A 22,798-nucleotide genomic window follows, 5' to 3' on the forward strand; every position below is an offset into this window, starting at 1 on the left:
AAAAAAGGAGTGAGTTATGGGGGAAATATGAGGGACGGGCATAGACAAAAAGCCAGAGGAACACCCTGCATGCTTAGTTCGGGCTGAAGAAAAATTATCCCTGTGTTAAATATTATGTCTAGCAACCATACCAAGAATTAACGTTCACTAAAGGCTTACACATTTCAAAGTCTGTATTTGTTACCATTAATAAACAGTCAGAGGAATATATTCAAACTTGAATTTTCTGAACCTTTCATATTTTAGCATTAGTTAGCTGTCCGGTTTTTATGTAAACATCAGACTCATGAAGAAGGGGTATAGTAAGACAATTTAGCTGGAGCTACTCAAGTTTTAAAATTAGTGTGTTTTACACAACTTAATCCATTTTTCTTTCTCATTGGCATTAGTAACTTGCGAAAAGTGACATAAGTATAAATCTCAGGCTTTTTGTTAAGTGGTTTTATTGTATTCTTTTTCTTTGAAGCTTCATGTCCAGGTAGATTGTAATGTTGAAAAACTGAGCAATATGCTCAGTTTGTTGAACTTTTTGATGTCTTTGAATGAATGTTACCATTAAGTTAACTTAAAAGTGCTGAAGCTAGTTCTTACTTTATTCATTTTAATGAGTTTCTTGCTAATACTGTGTTATTGGGGTTATTACCATAACAGAATTGAACCTCTCTTTGAAGTCAATTATTTGTGCCTTTTGTGGCCCTGGAGGGAAAAAAGAAAAAAAAGTAGTAGTTGAGCAACTGTCATCTTTTTATTGTGCTTTGCTGGGTTTCTTGATGGCCATTCTGAAATATGAAAACTTTACTAATATACTTGTGACTGGTACCCCTCAGCTCCTGACCTCAGTAATATGGTTAGACACACTACACTACACACTATTTTATAAGGGAAATGGCTATTCTCTGTGACCGAGCTGGTCGTGTATCATTCGCCTTTCCCTTCCTCATCAGACCTTGAAGGTCCTTGCACACTTGGCAAACTTCTCCCTCTCCATACCAGCCTCAAGGTTCCTGGGCGCCGGGCTGACTTCCTCAGTTCTTAACCAGCCTTGAAGGTCCCAGGCACATGGCCAGCCAGGTTCTGATGACCCCGTCAGACAACAGGGAAACATAACAGCATACAGAGCACCGTCTATAAAATCAAGCAGCTACAAGTTGTAGGCAGGACTTGGACCAGATCTCCTGCAGGACGGCAAAACCAGTGATCCTCCAGTGTCTGGGGACGTCCCACTGTCGTCTGCTTCCTCAGAGCGTTGAGTGAGTGACTTGTATTCTTTTGTGGGTTTCAAGTCCAGAATATGATTGTTATATTGTGTGCCAGGAGATTTGACCCAATCTGCAGAGGGCCTGGGTGATTAGAACAAACACACTGAGAGACCATAAGCTAAGTTGTGCTATGAATTTTTGTGGTATGCTACTTGTAAAATTCTGGAATAGAATTGTTTGGTTGGAAGGGACCAACAAAAGATCATCAAGTACAACTGCAAAAATCTGTGCTAGGCTTATTGTGATCATAAAATCCTCTGCTTTGCTGATCAGAAAATTCTGGTAAATAATAAAGCTCTAATTGTAACTACAACTTAGTGCTGTTGTCATTCTGCCCAGGAACCCCAAAACAACTTGTCTGTCCTTACAGCATCGGGTACAATACTCTTCTCTAGGCTCATAGCAAGCAGGTAGCCTTACAAGATGTTTTGGTACCTAGTCCTTCTAGCAAATCCATAGCCCTACGGTTATAGCACAGAGATGAGTGGTGGCTATTTCAGCAGTAGTATTGGGACTTCAGTAAATACTTGAATCGGTCCTATTGATGATTGCATCTTCCTCTGCTCATGACAGACAGGGTAGTTGGCATCCTTCTTAGCCAGTGTTGATTAGCTCATGCTTCTGTACAAGAAGCGACTTTCTAGATGATTTGAGTGTTAGGTTGCCAAAACCTGTAGTTGAAAAGTAATGGATAAGTCAACTGTTTTGGGAAGCAATTGGATGAGAGAAGACTTCTGCTACTGAGTGGTTGACTCCGTTTATTTCTTTATCTCCCGTTTTTGGTGCAGTTTGAGGATACCGTGCACAAATATTTTGCAGGCTATTGTGGATGGATTCTAAAACAACTAAAAAGTCTTTGTCTTGGATTTCTGGGGTAGGGTAATTAGTATCTGAAATTTATTCAAACAGCAGGTTATGCATGTTTTGGCAGGGAGCACGGAGCCTCACAGGATACTTAGGCACAGGGCCTTTTTTGCAAATACATAGCCCTGAGCTAGGTGCTTGCATTCCTTATGAAATCAGTTGCGAGAAGTGGAGGTGTTTTTTTTTTGTATTGTTTTTGTTTTGTTTGTTTGTTTTTTAAGTAAATCTAAGGGCAGGATGCTGCTGAAGGAGTTGTTCCACTGTGTGCAGTCCTGAAGTTTCACTTCTGTCTGCACTAGAATTTGTTCAGTGAGCGAGAGTGAAGAACTGCTCTGGCTGAAGACTAGCCCCATAAAAAAATATTTATTTCTGGGCCAGGTAGTTCGTGGTTGTGGCTTGTCATATGGCTGTGTTGGTATAGGAGAGGGGCCAGAAACACTGGGGTTAGGGTTTAGTTGTGATCCTTCTGGCAATGTCTGCTTGATTGGATTGAACAGTGTTGAAAACAAATACTCTCAACTAAGAAACATCTCTAAAAGTTAATTCATGTCCAGAAAAATGACATGGTTTTAAAAACCACAAAACAGAGCAGAGGTTTTAATTGTAGTCTTGTCACGTCAGCTTGTAAATGAAAGAGATTAACTAGGCTAGTGCTCTGCCTAATTGTATTTTTGGAAGGACGGGCTTGGAATGGCACCTGGAGAAAAACAGTTAAGCTGTGGATTCACAGCTTCAGAAACCCACCTAATTTTTACTGTGAACACTGATGCATCTCTAGAATAAATAGTACTTATGTGGAGTATGTCCTGGCAGAGTGACTATTCCCACATATGAGCTTGTATATTAATTAACTGTAATGATTAGCTGTAATCAGTACATTTAATTTCTTCTTTCTTCTGAGAGTTTTTGTTTTTGCAGCACTACTTTCTGAAATTTAATGGAACAGTATTTATGTAGCACTAGCAGTAATTTATTCAGTGAAATCCCTTACGCTATTTGTATGGGTAGGTAAGGTAACAAAGACCAGACTGCCGGTGAATGAAATCTATGCTCCTGGTAGTTCTTACCCTGTGGTAGAGTCTGTAGGCTGAATTGATACTGTGTTTGTGCAAAATTTGAAACTAGTGAGCAGCACAAAGGAAAGCATAGAGTGGCAGAGGTTCTATTGACAGACTCTGCCTCTGTCGATAAATGGACCCTTGTTTGCCTGCAACAATTCCCTCTTCAGAGGTGACAGCCTTAGCTGAAAATGGACATATTGCTCTCACAGGTTGCAAGATGCAGTTTGTGGTAACAGTTTGAAGTGACTGTTCAGAGTACACCACTTATTTCTAATAAATAGAATGTGCATTTGTTGTTCCTGCTACAAACCAAACATTTCATTTCTGGAACTTCCTGCGAGAGATGGTTGGTCTTGTCCGCATCTAGTCTGAAGTGTAGCAGGGACCATGAAGCGACATACTGACTGTTGGAGAAAGCTTCCCCCTGTAGGAGAAGGAGCGCTGTCATAGGCTGTGCAACGGTGGTGTAGGCTCTGTGGCCAGAATAGTACTGTGAGAGGTTGCCAAGCCAGGGCATAGCTGTGAAGTAAACCTTAGCTGGTTGAGTTATGAATAAAGCTTAAGTAGTTCAGGGGCTGGTTGGCAGTTACCCCTTCCTTCTTCCTGCTACTGCTCAGCATGCTGGAACCGGGTCAGGTTGTTGAGTTTAATTGTGAACTTGTAGAACATACAGTGGAATATGCAAGGCAGAAAACAAAGCTAGCAAGGAGTTTCAAGAGTAACAAAAATTATTCCAGAATATGTAAACAATAAGAGGAAAACCAAGGAAAAGGCGCTCAGGAAAGGGAGGTAGTAAGCTGTTGGTGGCTGATGCTGAAGGGTGTAAGAAATTGTTTTGTTTGTTTCTGACACTGAAAATACTAAATATAGTGAGATGGTTCCTGTAAATAGGACTGATAACTACTACCTTGAAAGGCTAGGGGAATAAAAGTTTGAGGTATTTGGATTTATGTTTTAATTAGCCTTACTTGAAAAAGTCGGTTAAAGTTAAGGTTCTTAAAGACAGCTTCAGAACTATTTTGAGTGTTTTCTTTTTTTCATTCTTGAGATCTTTCAGAAGATAGAAGTAACAGAAAATTGGGAAAGATAAAATATGCTTCTTTTCTTTAAAATCATGTTGAGATGGAGATCAGTCTGTAAACAGTGTTTAACTGGCAGAATATGGAATTGTTAAGAATACGTTGTATCAAACCCATATGATGTATCAGAAATCTATTAGAAGAAGTTAGTGGTAGAAGTGAAACAAGAGATGCCTTCTGTCTTGTGCTTACCAACGCTTTTGATGTTTTATGACACTACTAGCAGAGACAGTTTTTGTTTTTTTTTTTTTAAACCTTTACTTAGATCATTAGATACCAGTAGTTTATTTTACTAGAAGATTGTATCAAATTGAAATTGTAATGGCCCAGGCCAGGTCAGTACTGTTAAGGATTAATGATCTGGATGACGTGATAACGAGTAAGCTTAATTAAATTTAGCATGGCACCAAGATAAGATTGCAGATTTGCTGGAGGAGAGGACTGGAATCTAAATTGGTGTTGAGAAAATAGAGATACATCTTGAAAAAAAATCAGGTGAGATGAAGTAAGGATAAGTGCACAATAACACATTTGGTGGTAAAAATACAGGATGTGTAATTGAAGAGACTCTGAGATTTATAGTAGGTTTCAAGTTAAATCTGAATGAGTAAGATAGGAATTCTGCTTTCAGCTTTTCTGCTCATTTTAGTGTGTGCCTTAAGACGATCTCTAGTTTTACATGCCATCATCCATCAAGTTGGTGGATCAGCTAGAGATCAGAGCAGCTCACTGAATATGATCAGAGACACAGAAACTTCTTCATTTCTTTACTCAAGAGAAGATGGGACATCAGGCAATGGGTTTTAAATATATAATGACAGTTTTACCTTAGTTACTGTGATTATAGAAAACAAATTGTTAAAGTCCTTTCTGAAATAATGCTCTAAATTGCAGTTAGGAAGTTTTAGCTTACACAACTTGTAGGAGAGGACATGGAAGCACTAGGACAGGTCATGTATAGAGCTTGTGGAAGCCTTAAGAGCAGGGTAAAAAAACATCTGTCAGGGATGGCATGGGTTTATTTATTCCTATCATTGGTCCAGGGCTGGATAATTTTTCTTTGCAGCCCTTCCCATGGCCTCATCATGTGCTGTATTTCTGTAGGGTGACACTTGAATAACGTAAGGTGTGTTCTGTTGACCTTTACACACCTGAGAGTGGAGTTCTGCACTGTTTCTCTTCATATTTAAAACATCAGCAAAATGTCCTTGCACTCGAAGCTTTTCCTTCATTTCTTCATGCTGTTTCCCAGAATAGAGTCCTGCCTGTTTCCTTCCCTCCAAGCTCTTATGTCTCCTTTTTGTTTGTTTGTTTTCTGAAGCTTCTCTGACTCATATTTTTCCCTTAATTCCGTAAGAGCAGCTACATATCCTGGTACCCTGCTGTCAGCCCAGACTAGGAGAATAGGTCATGTTTGAGAAAATAGGAGTGGTGGTTCTTTAAAACAGTTTGAAGCAGTATTGTGTTCCTCGTGCATAGGTTAATAAATTCCGTCTTCAAAAAATGCTGGCATGATTTGGTCAGTGCTGTGCTCCTCTGTTCCCTCCTTCCTTGTACAGGCTATTTACTCCCTGCAGATAAGGCAGCGTAGCTTACTTCTGCAGTACTTTTCTTGCCTTCTTTTTTGGCTTTCTTTTTTATCTTTTTCTTTGAGACGTGTTTTCTGCACAATAAGAGCTTCATTGCTTGCCTTCTGCAGTTTATTTGCTGAGTTCTGCAATTTGGCTCTTGTATTTACAGGATAATCCAGCGAATATGTAAGAACCCATATAGTGCCATATAGACTCTAGATAGTGGCACAGAACCCAGTGGCTGTGGAATAAAAGCTTCTTTGCAGTACTGTGGTCTGTTTTGATGATTTTTTTTTTTCATTTGCTTTCAACTTTATGTTTATATTTTGCTTTCATCCCGTGAGATTTTGGAAAAAAAAATCCTCTAACCAGCAAATGTAAAACAACAATTTTATGTCTTCCCCAAGTTTTCATGTAGCCTGGAAAAGCATTATCATGAATTCCCTTCCTGCTCACAATGAGATGAAAATGCAAACTTAGGCTTCAGCTTTAACAAGTCCCAGCATCAATGGTATTGCTGCTCAGCATTTTAACAAGTGTGTCCAGCTAATGCCCCAGGTAACATGAGCCTGACTTGTGGTATTTATGACTCACTACAAATGTCAGTTTAGTTGAAAATGTCTCCTTTACAATCTTCTAGCTTGTTCTGATGTAGATTTGATACACTGAAAGGAGAGAGTATTGAGACAGTATAAAGTAAGTGGAACTTGACATCGAAAATGAACAATATGCGTTACTGCATGACATTTATACAATAGTAGAACTGCTCAGGTTGGAAAGGACCTTGAATGATCACCAGGTCCAACCTTTTGTGGGGAAAAAAGGAGCCTAGATGAGATTATCTAGCACCCTGTCCAGTTGCACCTTGAAAACCTCCAGTGACAGGGATTCTATCATATCCCTGGAGAGGTCATTCCATTACTGTAAAGAAATTTCTTTCTTATGTGAAGACAAAACCACTACCAGTGCAGCTGGTACCCATCACCCCTTGTCTCCTTTGTCTTCCTCATGGCCTGCCTTTGGACCCTCTCCATTCTGTCCTTGTCACTGTATGGATTGTGGGGACCAGAACTGGACACAATACTTTAGGTGTGGCCTGCGGAGCTCTGAGTGGAGGGATGTGATCACATCTCTATCTCTGTTGGTAATGCGCCTGTGGGTGGAGGCCAGGGTTTGATTTGTCTTGGTTGCTGTAGCAGGACACTGCTGACTCCTGCTCAGCTTGTTGTCTGCCAGGACCCCCAGGTCCCTTTCAGCAAGGCTGATCCACAGTCACACAGATCCTAGCCTGTACTGGGATCTTTGGTTATCTTGTCCTTGCACTTGTCTTTGCTGAGATTCAGATGGTTCTTGTTTGCCTGCTTTTCCAGCCTGTCCAGGTCTCTCTGTGATGTACCTCTCCATTCTGACATGTCCATCTCACCGCCTAGTTTGGTGTCATCAGCAGACTTTGTGTGGGTGCTTTCAATCCCCTTGTCTTAGATCATTTATGAAGGTGCTGAACAGCATAGGGCCCAGGATTGATCCCTGGTGGCCCTCACTTCACAGAATCATGGAATCACAGAATTGTCTAGGTTTGAAGAGACCTCCAAGATCACAAAGTCCAACCTCCAACTTCTGCAGGCTGCCAGCCCAAGTAAAAACCATTGATCTCTGTCCTCTGAGTGACCGCTTGCAGGCCAATTGGTGGAACTGACAGAGTTCAAGAAGTGTTTGGACAATGATCTCAGACATAGGGTCTGGTTTTTGGGTGGTCCTGTGTGGAGCCAGGGGGTGGACTCAGTGATTCTTGTGGGTCCCTTCCAACTCAGGATATTCTGTAATTCTAAGTTTTCAGCTGCTAAAAAGGTTTTATGGTAATTTTTCAAGAAAACATCTGATCTTTGCCTATGCAACCTGCAGTCTAGGTGTACAAATGACGTTGAAGAAGAAAAGTCAAAATTAAAGACAATCCCAAGTTTCCTAGATGCAGACACCACGTGTTTCTAAGCACTGGGTCCAACCTTTCCTTGAACACCCCCAGGGACGGTGACTCCACCACCTCCCTGGGCAACCCATCCCAATGCCTGACTGCTCTTTCTGAGAAGAAATGTCTCCTCATTTCCAGCCTGAACCTCTCTTGGCCCAACTTGAGGCCATTCCCTCTAGTCCTATCACTAGTCACCTGTGAGAAGAGGCCGACCCCCAGCTCCCCACAGCTTCCTTTCAGGTAGTTGTAGAGAGCAATAAGGTCTCCCCTGACCCTCCTCTTCTCCATACTAAACAACCCCAGTGCCCTCAGCCGCTCCTCACAAGACTTGTGTTCCTGGCCCTGCACCAGCCTCATAGCCCTGCTCTGGACACGTTCCAGGGCCTCGATGTCCTTCTTGTACTCAGGGGCCCAATACTGAACTATGAAGTGTTCAGTAACATCCCCAGGAAATGAAGCAATAAGAAGCGGTCAATATAAAATACATAGTGGAATCACTGCAGTTAGACTACTTTTATATGTGGTAGCAGTGTGTTTAATTTATTTCTCTGGTGTAGACATCAATTTTCAGAGCATCTTTTGCGGGATGTTTACCAGACTGCTGTGTTTCTGGGCCTCACGGAGTGGCCCATCTGTTCTGACTCCCTGTTCATTCAGAGCAAGTCCAACCCCTGACTCATTAAATCATGGAATTACACTGACTCCCTGGTACTGACTTTTCTGTGAGCAAGCACACAACCCTGGAGAAAACTGTTTGTGGGTGGAGATTAGGAAAGCTCTTACCAACTTTCTTCATATTGGTTGTTACACTGGAGGTCAGTGGAAGTTATTTTCTGTAGTGCTAGTAGCCCTCGGTTATTTTAGTAGTTTTTTTATTTAATGTTCTTTGTAATTCATTGCATCTTTTCTAGCGCTTCTATAGGTTGCTTCAGGCAGTGCCTTCAAACTGTAGATGCTATGAATGATACTTAGTTAAGGTTTATATAACAGGAGAGAAAGCTTAGCACCTTTTGACTGTCAGGAGCCAAACATCAATTTGGAGGTGTCCTTTGTGGGCTGTAGTGAGACATGAGTGATGGAGACTTAAAGTTGTTGCACAAAGGCACTGTGTAAGGCACTCCCACAGAAGTGTGAGAAAATGCCTTTTCGGAGACTAAGGCAGCTTTGTCCATGAACCCCCTGACAAAGTCTCTCTACACTTCATTTCCTAGTAATAATTTCAAAGATTAGTTCTCCTCTGGGGAGTCTGTCTATCTGCGGTACTGTATCTTGTCACACATGGTGTTAGGTGCACGAGTAGTTCCTTTGTAAATTGCTTTTCGTAATTTTGTTGCTATAGTTGAAGTGGTACCTAAAGTAGTTGCTGTCAATGCCACTGCAGCGCTTCTGTTGTTAAAGGCGGGGGATAATTCAGGTTTAACTGTTGGCATCTGAATTCAGGTTAGCTCTGCTTTATATTGTTAATGTAGACATAATTTAGTTGTTTCCCTCATGAAAACTTGAATGTTTTGTCATACTTATTTATTTATTGGCCAGATTAAATGCAAAGAGCAAAACTGACCAAAATTTTAACTGCAAGTATCAATCACTTTAGGGTTGGCACATGTAATTTAATTCTCTTATCTCCGATTAGGTCAAGAAATTATTGTATACATGATAAAATACATGGTAATTATTTATAATAATAATTATTATTATTACACTTCACTCTCACTATTAGAATCTCTGCTAAGAAGTCCATTGTTCTAGAACTTCTGTGTGAAACACTTACCAAGCTCCACCTAGCATACAGCTTTTTTTCTCTAGAATGGATAGACAGATAGACATGGATTGTGGTACTAAATGCCTTTAGTGAAACACTTTATGCAAGAGCTTCAGATACTTCACTTGACCTTGTAGACACCTTAGAAACCTTCGGAACAATGTTCAGGTATTTGTATTGAAATAATAATACTAAATATGCTATAATTCACATAGTAGTAATTTTATTACACGTTTCCTTTGCCTTCTTCCTATGGAAAGGTCTGCACAACATAAAAATGAGCAGCATTTAAAATAAGCCGTGAAATACTCATACTATTTGTGGTGTGAGTCAGTGTGGTAGTATTAAGCAATCCAAACCAAAAGTTTGAGAAAATTATGGAGGGAAAGAAATAATAAAGGGTAAGACTGCTGAAGTAGCGATAATTTTTTTAACCTTTGAAATTTGAGAGAATGATGCACCAAGAAGATCTTGATAGTGTAGAGCAGCTTTTGATTCAGATCTGAATTGTCACCCACATGTTATTTAAAATATGATTAGTTGTCATTTGACAAATACGTATCTGTCTTCCTTCAGTTGCTGGAAAGGTTGTGTCAAGATTTTGTTTCCTTCTCTTTCTCAATGCCTCTTCATTTCTTTAAGTGAGATAGGGCCAGATTGGAGGGGAGTAGCAAGAAAAAAAGTATGAAATAGGGTCTTTTGCTGTCACTTCTTTTGGTGGCTGAGTCTGTCTTTAAGCAGTAGCAGCTTATCAAATTTGTCTCCTGCTGTTTGTGAAAAATGATTATATGGAAAGGAACAGAGGTGCTGTGTCTGTATGGTCAGGAAGATTATTCATTCTTGGTTTGCAGAGCTGTGTTTGCACAAGAAAGCAGTGGTATTTTTAGTGGGTAACGTTTTGGAAAAAGTCAGTATGACAATCTCTTCAAAAAGAACCTTCCTTTCCTGAGGGTCATTGTTGAAGAATGTCAGATGTTTGTCTAATAGTCCACTTAATCACCATTATTTAGTAATCAACTTCTGATTCATGGTGCATTTTATACAACTGTTGCTGAATTTTTTCAAAAAATGTAATCTTACTACAATTTTAATAAAGGAAAAAGACATTGGGAATAGTGGGGAACAAATGTCTTGAAACGCATTCTGCTGAGAATAATGTCATACCTCAAATTAAGCTGAAGGTGTGTTCCTGAAGTTCTTTTCTTCTTCACACAAAATAGGAAAATAGCATTGGTCATAGTTTTGCTGACTGTTCTTTTTTTTTTTTTTTTTTTCCCCTTGGCAGTATATTTACATTTTTTTGCATGCATTTATCCTAAGGTAAATCCACCGTATAAATTTTAAGTGTATCATATGATTTAAGTATCTTCCATGTTGACCTGGTTGCAGCTGTCTTATAGCCACTCACACACAGTGCCAGAGTATTTTTCGTAGTATTGCGCTCCTCACAACTTTGTGAGTTTCATTAAACGGCTGGACCAGTCGAGTTTCTAAAGAGGATTTTGTAGTCACAACGTTTGGAGAAAGGTTTCCAAATGCTGTTTCTCTTTTCTGCTGTTTTCTTTGTCCTTCATATTTGTCCTCTTTAACTTAACTGCTTTTCAGTGGCAGAAGTCCCAAGTGTGGCCTGTCGCAAGTAAAATGGAAATTTAAGTTGCCATTGATCTCATTGGAGCATTAATAGTTTAAATTCTTACTATGTCACTTCTTCAGAAGATACTATGGAGATCAGCAGCAAGATTCAGCTCCCACTTGTGTCTGTCTCCGGTTGTAGAAATGTGGGTAATAGCATGAAAATAGAGGTTAACAAAGAAAAATGTTTCCTGCTTTTCCATGGTCTGTGTTGTAATTTCTTGCCAACATCATGGTTTCTTTGTTGGATTGACAAAAAAAGCAATAGTTGGCTTATTGAGTTTAAATCTATGCATTAATTCATTTCCAGATTAGACAGTCAGTATTTCTTCTAAACTAAATTGTTGTTTTTTCTTCTCCATTCCCATTTCTCCAATCTTTCTTCCACTTTCATCCCTCCCCTGCCCCCATTTTCCCTGTAAAAATATCCTTAGGAATGACTTGCTGATGGTGTGCCGCCAGCTGAATATGGAGGAGTCTGTCGCCGAGATCATGCACCAGCTGGGAGCAGATGAAAATGGAAAAATTTCCTTCCAGGATTTTAGTCAGTGCCGCATGGAACTGGTGCGAGAAATCAGAAAGGAGGAAGTGGAGCTTTCTGTGAAATCGGATGACTCTTGTAAAAAGAAAAAGTTAAGGGATAGAATAGCTTCCTGGCCGACTAGCAGCAATAACAGTTTAGGTAGGTATGACTTTTAAATGTCCTGCTGATGTGGTTTAACAGACAATAAACTCTGGGGTTTTTGTTACCAATTTTTCTGGCATCAGGATTTTCCGTAAAGGGTTTTGTGAATATGCTTTCGCATAATTTTGTCATATATTAGAATGCTGTTAAAACTGATGCAGCCTTTTCGTCTGGTGTGTTAACAAGTATCTGTTGCAGAACATCCTCTTCAAGAAATCCTAGTTAGCCAAGACAACAAGCTTTCTTGAAAGGACAGGAGCTGTGGAGCTCAGCTGGTAACTGTGATAGAGTGAGCGTTTGTTGTCCAGAAAGCCCACAAAGGCAGGTAGTTAGGTAGGAATATAAACAATTAGGAAAGAAATAATCTTTGTATTTCAGATATAGGATACTCTAGGAATGTGGATGTTTCTTGGCTGCTTTAAAAATTGATCCACTTAGTTGGGGATCTGAGTGCTGCATGTGCCAATTGAGAGGATACAGTAATTCTGCTTTCCTTTTGCCCTCACTCTACCCTCTAAAAAAAAAACACAAGGGAAAAAAAAAACGTATAATCTCATCTGCAGGAAGACAGGATGTAGGAACAGAAGATTGTCTGTGTCATTGAGTCCAGTCTTCCTTAGCATTTTGATCAATTGGCATCAAATCAGAAATATTTACAACTACAAAATGCTTCCTTTCACCCTATAACAGATACAAGAGATCAGAAGACAGCTGCTGGTCTTTAGACAATAGCATGTGGTCAAAAACCCACCAATGCAAGCTACTGTGGAAACTGCTGAGGAGACTGTTGGCGCTCTAGCTTCCTGCAGTAGCTGCATGCTAGCTAAATAAGACTGCTGGCCCATGGTCTGGGTACACCCATGCTTCAGAAGAAATCTCTGATTGTATTTAGTGAGAGATAGATCCCCATACCTTTTGTTTAGACTGTATGACCCTAGATTTTTTTTAAATGCTTTTATAATAAGTGGTCTTCCATTAGCCATCCCAATAGTCTTCCCTTGTATGTGTCCTAATTAAGTTAGGAATGTATTTTTATTTTTACTCTTAGATATATTTCATGCTTCTTCCTGAACAGTTTGCTTGTCTCTGTTCTGGTTCCTCATGTTACTGACCTGTCATTCCTTTTCAGTAGTCAGTCTCCTAGAACGTAAAACATGGTTTGTGTTGTTTCTGTTTTTCGTTTGTTTAGCGGGGTTCCTGTTTTTTTGTCTTACAGTAACTCTGTCTGCGTGTATTCTTGGCTTGTCTCAGACATTCAAGTGTTGCTGGCTTGCCTTGGATCCTTGGTGAATTTCCTGTCTTCTTGCTTTTTAGACTGACTGTACTTCTCTCTCACCACCCCATCATCTGATGCTCATTTGCATTTTTCTTGTTGTCTTCTCAACATAGCGAATCTGTTTCACAGTGCTCTTTGTTTTCTGTCTGATCTCTTTTACTATTCTTTATAGTCATACTTTGTTGTAGTTAATATTTCCTCTGTTTATCTTTCTTTGATATATATGCTTGAGGTAAAAGTTGATTAACTGTTTAGTTTTTGTGTCCATTCTCCATCCCTGGTTACACTGAATCTTCATAATCCCTGGGCTCAATTGCATTTCCAGACCATGAATCACCTTCAGGAGCTGTATCAGACAACACTTCAAAACCAAGATGACTCCTGAATATCTTCTATATTGGATTAAGAATGGTGTATATTCTGTAGCTCATATGTTCAGTTATCTTCACTGCCTTTGTTATATTGGTTGTTGTTTCAATGCTGCTATTGTTCCATTTTCCTGGAAAATAGAAAACCTCTTCTGCCCTCACACTTCCCTAAAGTTTCCATGTTTGCCGTCCCCTATGTGGCTGCTAGAGATTTCTGGCAACTTGGGCTTTAAAATGTTTTTCTTGGACAAATCTGCTTAATAATTATGGTTTATAGTAATTAAAAGAGAGGGCCTAAACTTTACTGGAGAAAGGTCTACATTACAGTCTCAAAATGCATCCCACAAAGAAATCTTGTTAATTGCTGCCCAGAAGTGGTCAGGTGGCAGAACTGTGGTCAAGTGTCATGTACCTATTCAGTCTCTACCTTTTTTTTCCTGTTTTTTAATGTCTGTATTTCTAATGGCTGTATGAGAATAAGGTTATTACAATAGATTTACCCAACAAATGTTTCTACTCCTGTATTTCCAGGCGGCATGCCAGTAAGCTAAAATGGATGACAGTTTTAATCAAGATACAGGATTCAGGTTTAGTAATACTCAGTCATGAGCATATGAGTATATATGTTCAGCAAGCCAAACCTGCATGTGTCTACTAGCTTGAAATTCAGTAAAGAGAGTGTAAGATGTAACAGTTTTAATCTTTTATTCAAATGCATGAAAAAGGACGCTTTTCAAGTTCCAAGAATGACATTTTTAGCTGCTTGGATATCAGCAAATCAAGGCTATTACAATGTATTCTAGTTCTCACACTGTTAAAGTTAACAGGATCTTTAGTTTGCAAGTACTATTTAGTGCTTTTTCTGTAGATGAAACTGAATGTGAATTTTGTTACTTTAATGTTCTTCTGACATTCTTTAAAATGTATTAAGTATGAATAACTTCTGAAAGTGTTGCTGGAGACTTGCAATGACAGTATGCTAACCTGACTCTTTAGTATATCACTTCGGTAGGATATACGGGAAGAATGTCAGTTGCTGATCAGATCTGTGGGCACTGCTCCAGTTATGGAGACTAATAACCATGATGGGTATATTAAATCTGTGTGAATGGTGTATCCAGTGATGGAAGTGGATTCCTTGGCAAATGAGCCCTTACAGTACAGAAGAACTACGCTTCTAATGATTTAAGGCAGGAAATGATCTGAACAGCTGTGGCTTCTGTCAGGTTTTTCAGTGCTAATTGTTTTACATGTTCTATGTAAAAGCTAGAATTAGAAGCATTTATATTTTAGGTTCTATAGATTTGTGTGCACTTTCCAGGTAATTAGTAAATTGCTGTTTTTTGTTTTGTGATAAAGATAGCCTGTTTCTAGTACCTGTTGTTTTGTGGATGAATAAGAAATGACGTTTATTAGTGAATTCATTCATTAGACCAAGTGAAGGATTTCCTATCCCACTGAGAGCTGCTTGTACTTACTGGTCTGATTTCATATTCTAGATAAACAGTTATGAATACCGGAGTCCATAAGCGATCTTTAGCTGTCAATTTGTGATAAGTAATCAGTTCATAGCCAACTCCCCTGTTCTCTTTAATGAAAATAAGTCCCATGAAAATTTCATATGCTAATGTATTTACATTATGGATCAAGCATGAGAATAAATCAGAGGAATGATAGAAATTAAGCCTGAAATTTAGCTTATGGGTAAACATGAGAGGCTGGCTGGTTGGAGCTGAAAAATCATTACTTTTACTTTGCATGAATTCCATGTTTGATCTTATTACAAATAAATTGCCCTCAAGAAACTGATGCAGTGACTAAATTTATTTATGCTACATTTGATTAAAAGCTTCGGAGCTAACATGATCTCAAAGGTGCACTACAGATTCTTCTTGAGATTTATGAGCAGAATTTCACCCTAGATCTGTTTGACTGAAACAGCCATGACTATCTGTTAGGCTAAACTTAACTACATATGAATTTACATTAACTGTAAATGATTCAGTTTATTATTTTTAAATACTCCTTTGATACTGCTGTCTTTGTGCAGAGCAGCAGACTATATGTAACCTTTTTTTCCCTAGAAACTTAGAGTGCTAAATTCTATGAGTAGCAGAATAAATGAACCTGTTTTTCTGTGGGATTTGTATTTGACAGCTGACTAATCTTATTAAAACTGCAATATATATGTTGTATTTTAAACACCAGCAAATCTAGAAAGGAAGGTATTATATAGAATGGGTGCTCTCATCTTTGATAGGGCACATATGTGTATAAAGGTTTCCTGTGGTTAAAATATGTGTAGAAATTTAAGAACAGCTAAACTGCTTTAGTCTAGAGATTATTCTGAAATTGTATCCTGTCTCTTAGAGCTGTGAGAAGGAAATTCTTAGAGAAGATAATAGGAATAGGGTGAGTATGTAATGATCTTTTCCTATTAAATTTCAGTTCAGGGACATAGAACTAGAGATAATTGCATACATGCCTGTGCACTTGCTCCCTCCCTCTGTGATGGAGTCTTTGAACCTATGCTGGTCTTCAGCATTTGTCATGTCCTGCAGCCAGGAGTTGCACAGCTTAATCAAGGGTGAGCATTGCATCACATTGCATTATTTTTCTCAGCAGGAGTACTGTAGTTCTCATTCTTCTCAGTGCCTTCAGGAATTTAGTATATTTGAGACTGTGACACCACTATCAAATGTCTTTGGAATTATCAAATAGCTTTAAAAGTTGGTGGGAATGGGGAAGAAGGACAAGACTGGTGGGTAGAGTATGCCTATGGTGGAAATACAAGAAGTAAAATACTAGATTCGAGAATGAATTTCTCCCAGAAGCTGTGAGCTGTGTCCAGTGCACATATGAATTATGTTATGTATTAAGTGTCTTAAATGAATGTCTTTAATTAACTAAATGTCACTGCTACCTCATGGAAAATAGCAATCAGACTTCGGATCTCTGCTGTTGAAGACACAAAGGTGAGGTGTAACTGTGTGACCTAGAGACCAGTTGTGCTTGTAGTATCCTTCATTGTCAATTGTCTTTACGTTTGCCATTCAAAAGCCAGACTTATTTGAGAAGCCGATGCAGGGTAATCTTACAATATCACACATTTCCTGATATTATGGATCCTTCAGTGCCCTACCATTTTGGTGGATTGTCTCTTGTACTTTGTGAGCAAAGATGAAATCACAGAATGCCAGGTCCATCAGCATAGTCTGGTAAAGCTATCTTTTATCAAACTAAAAAGCATGTTTGTATGGATAGACTTATAGTCATGACTTATAGTCACCCACTTCTCTGTTGCAGTATGCAAGGCTTCTGCACAGAATGTTAATTGTTAGAAGATGATATGTCATTTACATTCAGATTAGCACAATGAAATGATGCCAGCACCAGAACATGGCCCTCTGTGACATTACCTTTGCAGGAGGTATGGCATCATACCTAATGGATCCCCACTTTCTGATTACTACTGTAAGAGCAAGAGTTGTATGTCAAATGCAACATACATCCTGAATGAATTACCAGCTATAACTGAATTCACAGTTTTGACAACTCCAGAATTTCTCTGCTGAGCTGAGACACCAAAGGTGAATGAGTGAGGAGGACAGCATGTTAGCAGCTGGAGTTTCAGAATCTGTTATATTGGTCAAATTTAGAGATCAGAAATAAATTACTAGAAATACTGAAAATGCCTTTCTCTCTAACAGTCATGCCTCCTTTCATTTTTAGAATGTGTATTTTATACCAGGAGTGCAGACTTGAACATTTAAGAAAACTTGGGTTAAACGTACAGTCACAGTACTGTCATTACAAAACAAACAAACAAAAAACCAAACCAACAATAGTTCCATTTGTGACTGACAGGTGTTTTCTGCGTTGCCTCAGTGTTTTAATGCAATAGCACATAGTGAAGTCTATGAAGGCCACTTGGTTCTTCAACAATGCTGGTATTGTTAATTCAATGAATATGAGAGCTTTTTTGCAGGACAATGTCTTTTAAGTAATAGAAATTGACAGTGCACATACTCTGTTGAATATGTGCCATACTTAGTTCTGTAAAAGCAGGTATGATACAGCCTGCTGTCAATTTTGTGGCTGTCCCTGTGGAGACAGAATTGTATCCAGTATTCTTGTCTACTCTGGGAGAGGACAGAACTGGTTGTCCATCTCCCCTTGTCTCCTGAGACATCTCTGCTGCTTCAATTCTGTTGGTTGCAGATTTTTCTGCTATACTGTATATTGTAGCCACAAGAGGGCAGAGATGCATAACACTGTACTTAGTAGTCAGTACCCTACACAGGATGTAATATATTTATGCTTTGGATGTTAAACAGCTGGTAGTGGTATCTCAGTTCAACTGTGCTGGACAGGTTGCAGCATGCAGCTAGATTATTCACGGTTGATGCATACTTTTGGTGTAGAAGTAATTTAATTAATCTTTAATAGTTACCTGTATGTGTAATATGAATCATGTTAGTTATGTTAGTATAAAATATAATTCTTTTGTTGTTATTTCTACTTAAATGCTTAAAAACTAGTGTGTTCTCTTTACAGTAAGCCAGGGAAACCATCTCTGGGTTTCTTAAGAGGATTTATCAGGTATAGCTGCTTTACAGGGCTGTTAGGTTGTTGATCTAATGATACAGATTAGTTACTACCTTGTTTCCCTTCTGGATGGTTTTTCATTTGCATGTTTGCCGATTTAACTTTCTTGGGGGAGGGAGTGGGAAGGCACTCTACTAATAGCTCATTATATAGTTTGTTCTTTCTCCCTGGCATTTTACTTAATAAGTGATAAACACTGATTAGTAAACACTCACTTGGAATGCTTATAGTGTTCAGAGAGAGAAATAGCCATAAAGGAAAAACTTTTGAGCCATCATGATGGCATTATAGACAATTACTTACGTTTTGCTGATGGCATGGTGGATATAGATCTTTGCTATAGTTTGCAAATCTAGATTCTGTTCTGATGTTTAACTTAGAATGGGTGTTTGGACAAGTCACTTAATTGTTTTCAGTCTTCATTGTGCTACATATGAAAAACTACAGTGCTGCCCAGGGTTATTAAATAATCTATGGAATATTTTGCCATGCAAAATTTTTAAGCCTAAAATATAAAAAGATTTAAAAAGGATTTAGACTATTGTATATAAAGCAGAAATCCCCAGGGATTAAATAGTTCCTGATAAAATAAGAAAACTGCTTAAAATTTGGTTTAGGGTTTAAACCTGTCTCTGACTGTAAGAAATTGGAAGGATTATGCAAGGAGAAACAGCAACCCTATCTTCCTGCTACAAAAATTTTCCCTGAAGCATTCATTGTCTCTAGCTACATGATTGTAGTGTTGCAATGATTTTTTAATGAAATACCTTGTGACTGATGTTTCTTTGAAACTTGAACTGTAACAGGCAATTCTGAGATAATGAGAAAGTGTTGCTAACATAAAAATGTCATAAACTGTACACCTAGAGAATTCGTATGTTGTGTTGTTACTCACTAAACAAAAAGTTAAGAATTATGGTTTTCCTTTTCTGTTCTTTGATTAATGCTGTTTTTTAATCTGACATAGTTACTGACACTTTTTCATTCCATGGTTCTGGTTCATAACTACTGTAAATTAAACTAGTTATTTTATATCCTTTAGTAAATAATGTATGCAAATGCTCTTCATTTTTTCTTCTGGATCTTGTGATTTGGTAAATGTTCTGTGCATTGAAAATGTTACTACTTCTTTTCTTTCTTTCTGGTATTGTCAGCATATGCAAGATGGGGTATAACAATGGTGGAGCTGTTTGCTTTTTATCGTTCTGGAAAGGCAAGCTGGCTTGTTTCTGTGTTGTTTATACATAGCCCATATTAGAGTGGTTTTCCGTTTCTGCATTTTAGGTGCCTTATCAGGAGCCAGGGAAAGCTGGGAGTATGATTCAGGAGCAAGAGACCTTCAGAGTCCAGACCTCCAGAGTCACTTTACACTACAGAAGGTGTTGGAGAATGGTGGAAGCAGTGGGACTCAGCAGGCTGCTCTGCAGAAGCTTCTGTCTCAGGCCTCGAATTTTAGCAGCTCAGCTGGAGGAAGTTACTTGGAACTTGCCAACACTGTAAGTGCGTTTTGCCTCTGCTTTTAAGTTCTGTAGATTTTTTTTTTTGTGTTTTTCTCTGAAGAAGTATATTAATCCATCCTTTGAGCTGTCATGGAAACAATGCCAGGCTGCTGTTGCCTTTCATTTGCAAGGAAGCTAATGTGATTTTAGCAGTTGAAAGGTGCATAATATTTCTAAAGCTTGTATAATTGAGTTCTACCAGAAAGGATAGGAGTTGCTGAGGAACCAAGTTCAAGTTCTTAATTTATACAGTTTAACAAAAGACAAGGTACATGTGAAAACTTCCTATCAAATATTTATTTATTTATTTTTTTAAATCAAGGCATCAAATTGTTTAGAAGTATTGTGCAGAAAAGTTCTTCCAGTGTTATTTCTGTACTAGCCACTAAATTTTTGATATTTGCTTTAAACCCTCTGTTGCAACATTGTGCTCTTTATTTCTGTAATAACTATTCTCCATTGTATAAAAAGTGCAACTGTTGAAGGTATAAGGCATTATTTTTGGCTTCCCCATCAATGTATTGGGATCAAGTTTGTGTTTTAGTTTTAAGTGAGGTTTTAAGTCTGTTTTGTAGCATGTTTCTTATTATGCTGCACAGGGTTTTAAGTGGAGAAATAAAAGATGATAAAATGAAAGTGAAAATTTTTTGATTTTTAAAATGATTGCTTATTGTCACATTTGACTTTGAAATTGATACAGGATAATTCTAGCTGTAGGGGTAATTCTAGCTGTAAGGGAGCCTTAGGAGGTTGTCTAGTTCAGCCTCTTGCTCGAGACTTAATGTCTAATGGAAGTGGTTACTGGCAATAGAGTAAAATCAACTTCTTTAAGGTACATTACTCAAAAAGAAAATACCCTGAAAGTGTTTTTAAAAGACTTCTTCTAATATATATATGTTTTAAATTCATGAACAAAATCTGATGTAGGACCGAAGTTTCCAGGTGCAAACTAAAAATATGTAGATATTAAAACATGTTTTATCTAAAGGACAAAAGACCTCAAGGAAGTTGACAGTTCCGTAATCAAACTGTGTCCTCATTTTTTCTAGAAAGCATAGTAAGAATTAACTGTCGTAAATTTTGAGCTCTGATCTTTAAGACTGGACAGAAACATTTGAAAACTGTAAAGAGCAGAAGTGCCAGCACACACATAAAGAAGGCAAGATGGAAAACCTGGGTAATTATAAAACAGTTAGCAGCATTACTTATATCTCCCAGTATTTTTCTGGAGATGTGTGCAATTTTGACTAAGAGAGGACATCTAGATTTATATAAGAACAATCATGTCCAGCCAATCTAAAACCTGTTTTTACAGAACATTAGACTTTGGGTATAGTGGAAGGATAGCAGATGATGTGTGTCTCTGGTAAGGCATTTGACCCTGACTTGAATAACGTTGTCATAATCAAATGCAGAATAGGCTCTAAACTACTAATTAGGTGAATTTGTAATTGATTTTAAAATTGTGAGGTGCTGTGTTTTTAATATCTTTCTGAGCTCTTTTCTGCCCTATTCTCTGGTTTGCATGAAAACACTACCAAACTCAAATCAAACTCTACTGGTAAAATCAGTGCTTATCCACACTGAAAACTGCAGTTGTGGTCATCCATTAAAAAGGTGCAAGTCTAAGTCTAAGGAACATAGTGAATCAGTGTTCAGCTATACATATTTCCATGACTTTGATTGGTTTGCTTAAAAAAGTATGGATTTGGAAAAATGTGAGCAACTTATTTTAAAGGATGTAGGATGATGCTTAACAGAAGTTTAAGTGGAGCTGTTTAAGACCAATTTAGCTGTGCAAAAAGAGTGGAGTGAATATTTTTATTTCTGGGTTAGGAACTGAGTTGCTGTGTCCTTTTTGACTGGAGTTCATTCTGGTTTCAAGGTGGGTGTGTACTAATACATCGTCTTTCTGTGCTCCTCCTGACTTATGGTGGTTCAGAAGCGGTGGGCTTTAGAAGCTGTTGTACGTTTGCAAATAAGAAGACACAGGTCTGCAGTGTTATTCAAGAATGCATGGTGTGAAAGCTGCTGCGTCGCTCTAATATGTAGATGTCTTAAAAATAAAAATGCTGAAGGCTCATATGAAATAAGATCTCCAGGTATAATGGCTTTCTTTATTTCCATCTCTAAATTCCTTTTATGCTTACTGTTTTGAAAGACACCTGATCTTTGTTTTAACAAGCATCTATCATACTTCTATTTTTAAATATTCAGCGCTCTTTCAAACCATAGGTACAATCAATAGTCTCTCATTTATATGTAGATGAATATAATAGCATCTCCATTTGACTCCTACTTAAGCACTGGTGTCATGAGTCATACACAAATTTTTGCTTTGGCTTTCTTACAATGGAAAGAAGGGGTGAGAGAAAATGGAGAGAGAAATTTACTTTGTTTTTCACTATTTGCATTTATTCCTTTTACACTGTTAATACTGAGGAATGTGCTGTCTAAATTTAGACTTCTAAAGAGACAGGCTTAGAGCTGTGAGTTACTATGGTACTTTATTCTCTTTCTCAAATTGTTTTACCGAACTATATTTGCCACAATGATGAGACTACATGCTCCCTCGTGTTCATTTTCAAAAATCCCAGATCGCTTTCACACTTTTGTGGGCTGAATCCAGGGAACTTTGCCATTTGTACACAAGGAGCTGGGCAGACTCCCTTGCACTGTAACTAGGGTTACTTTTAAAAAACAAACAAAACCAAAACAACAACAACAAAGAAACCCCAAAAAACTGATGGATCTTTAATAACTGCATTTCTGCCCTTTTAGAGTAGATTGTTTCTTTTTGTAAAACTGTGTGATAGAAGAGCAAAAATTTTAAAACAAACCATGTGTGGACATTTCCTTCTGGTACATAAATGCTCTTGAAGTTAGCCAGAGTTTTAATCTTCTTCAGAATGATTACGAAAAAGTAGACCAGAGCCCTTCTATGTCATCCTGCTCTTATGAACGGTTCTTGACAGTTGAACATCTCCCATATATATCTATATAGGCCATATGTGGGCATATTCTTGAAAGTAATGTTTTTTACATTTCTTTGTAGGTGTTTAGACTTCAGACTCAGAGCTCTGAAAAAGTATCTATTGTATGGGTGAACATGTGTAACCTGGGTGATTTCTGGTTAGAAGTTGATTCTTTTCTCTCTGAACATAT

The 22,798-nt window shown here is 38.2% G+C and overlaps 1 protein-coding gene across 4 annotated transcripts in view; it reads left to right on the forward strand.

The window, feature by feature from the left end:
* Positions 1–22,798, forward strand: part of MCC (MCC regulator of WNT signaling pathway) — a 205,937-nt gene that overhangs the window by 7,084 nt on the left and 176,055 nt on the right. For 3 of the 4 annotated variants that reach the window (XM_083818748.1, XM_083818749.1, XM_083818751.1), the window contains exons 2-3: positions 11,632–11,879; positions 19,419–19,630. In XM_083818748.1, coding sequence (XP_083674874.1) covers positions 11,632–11,879; positions 19,419–19,630 — 460 coding nt within the window. Of the gene's footprint in view, positions 1–11,278; positions 11,344–11,631; positions 11,880–19,418; positions 19,631–22,798 lie in introns of all 4 variants that reach the window. The other variant, XM_083818750.1, reaches the window with a different exon arrangement.

The sequence above is a fragment of the Anser anser genome, assembly GCF_964211835.1.
Source record: "Anser anser genome assembly, chromosome: Z".
NCBI classification, from domain to species: Eukaryota; Metazoa; Chordata; class Aves; order Anseriformes; family Anatidae; genus Anser; species Anser anser.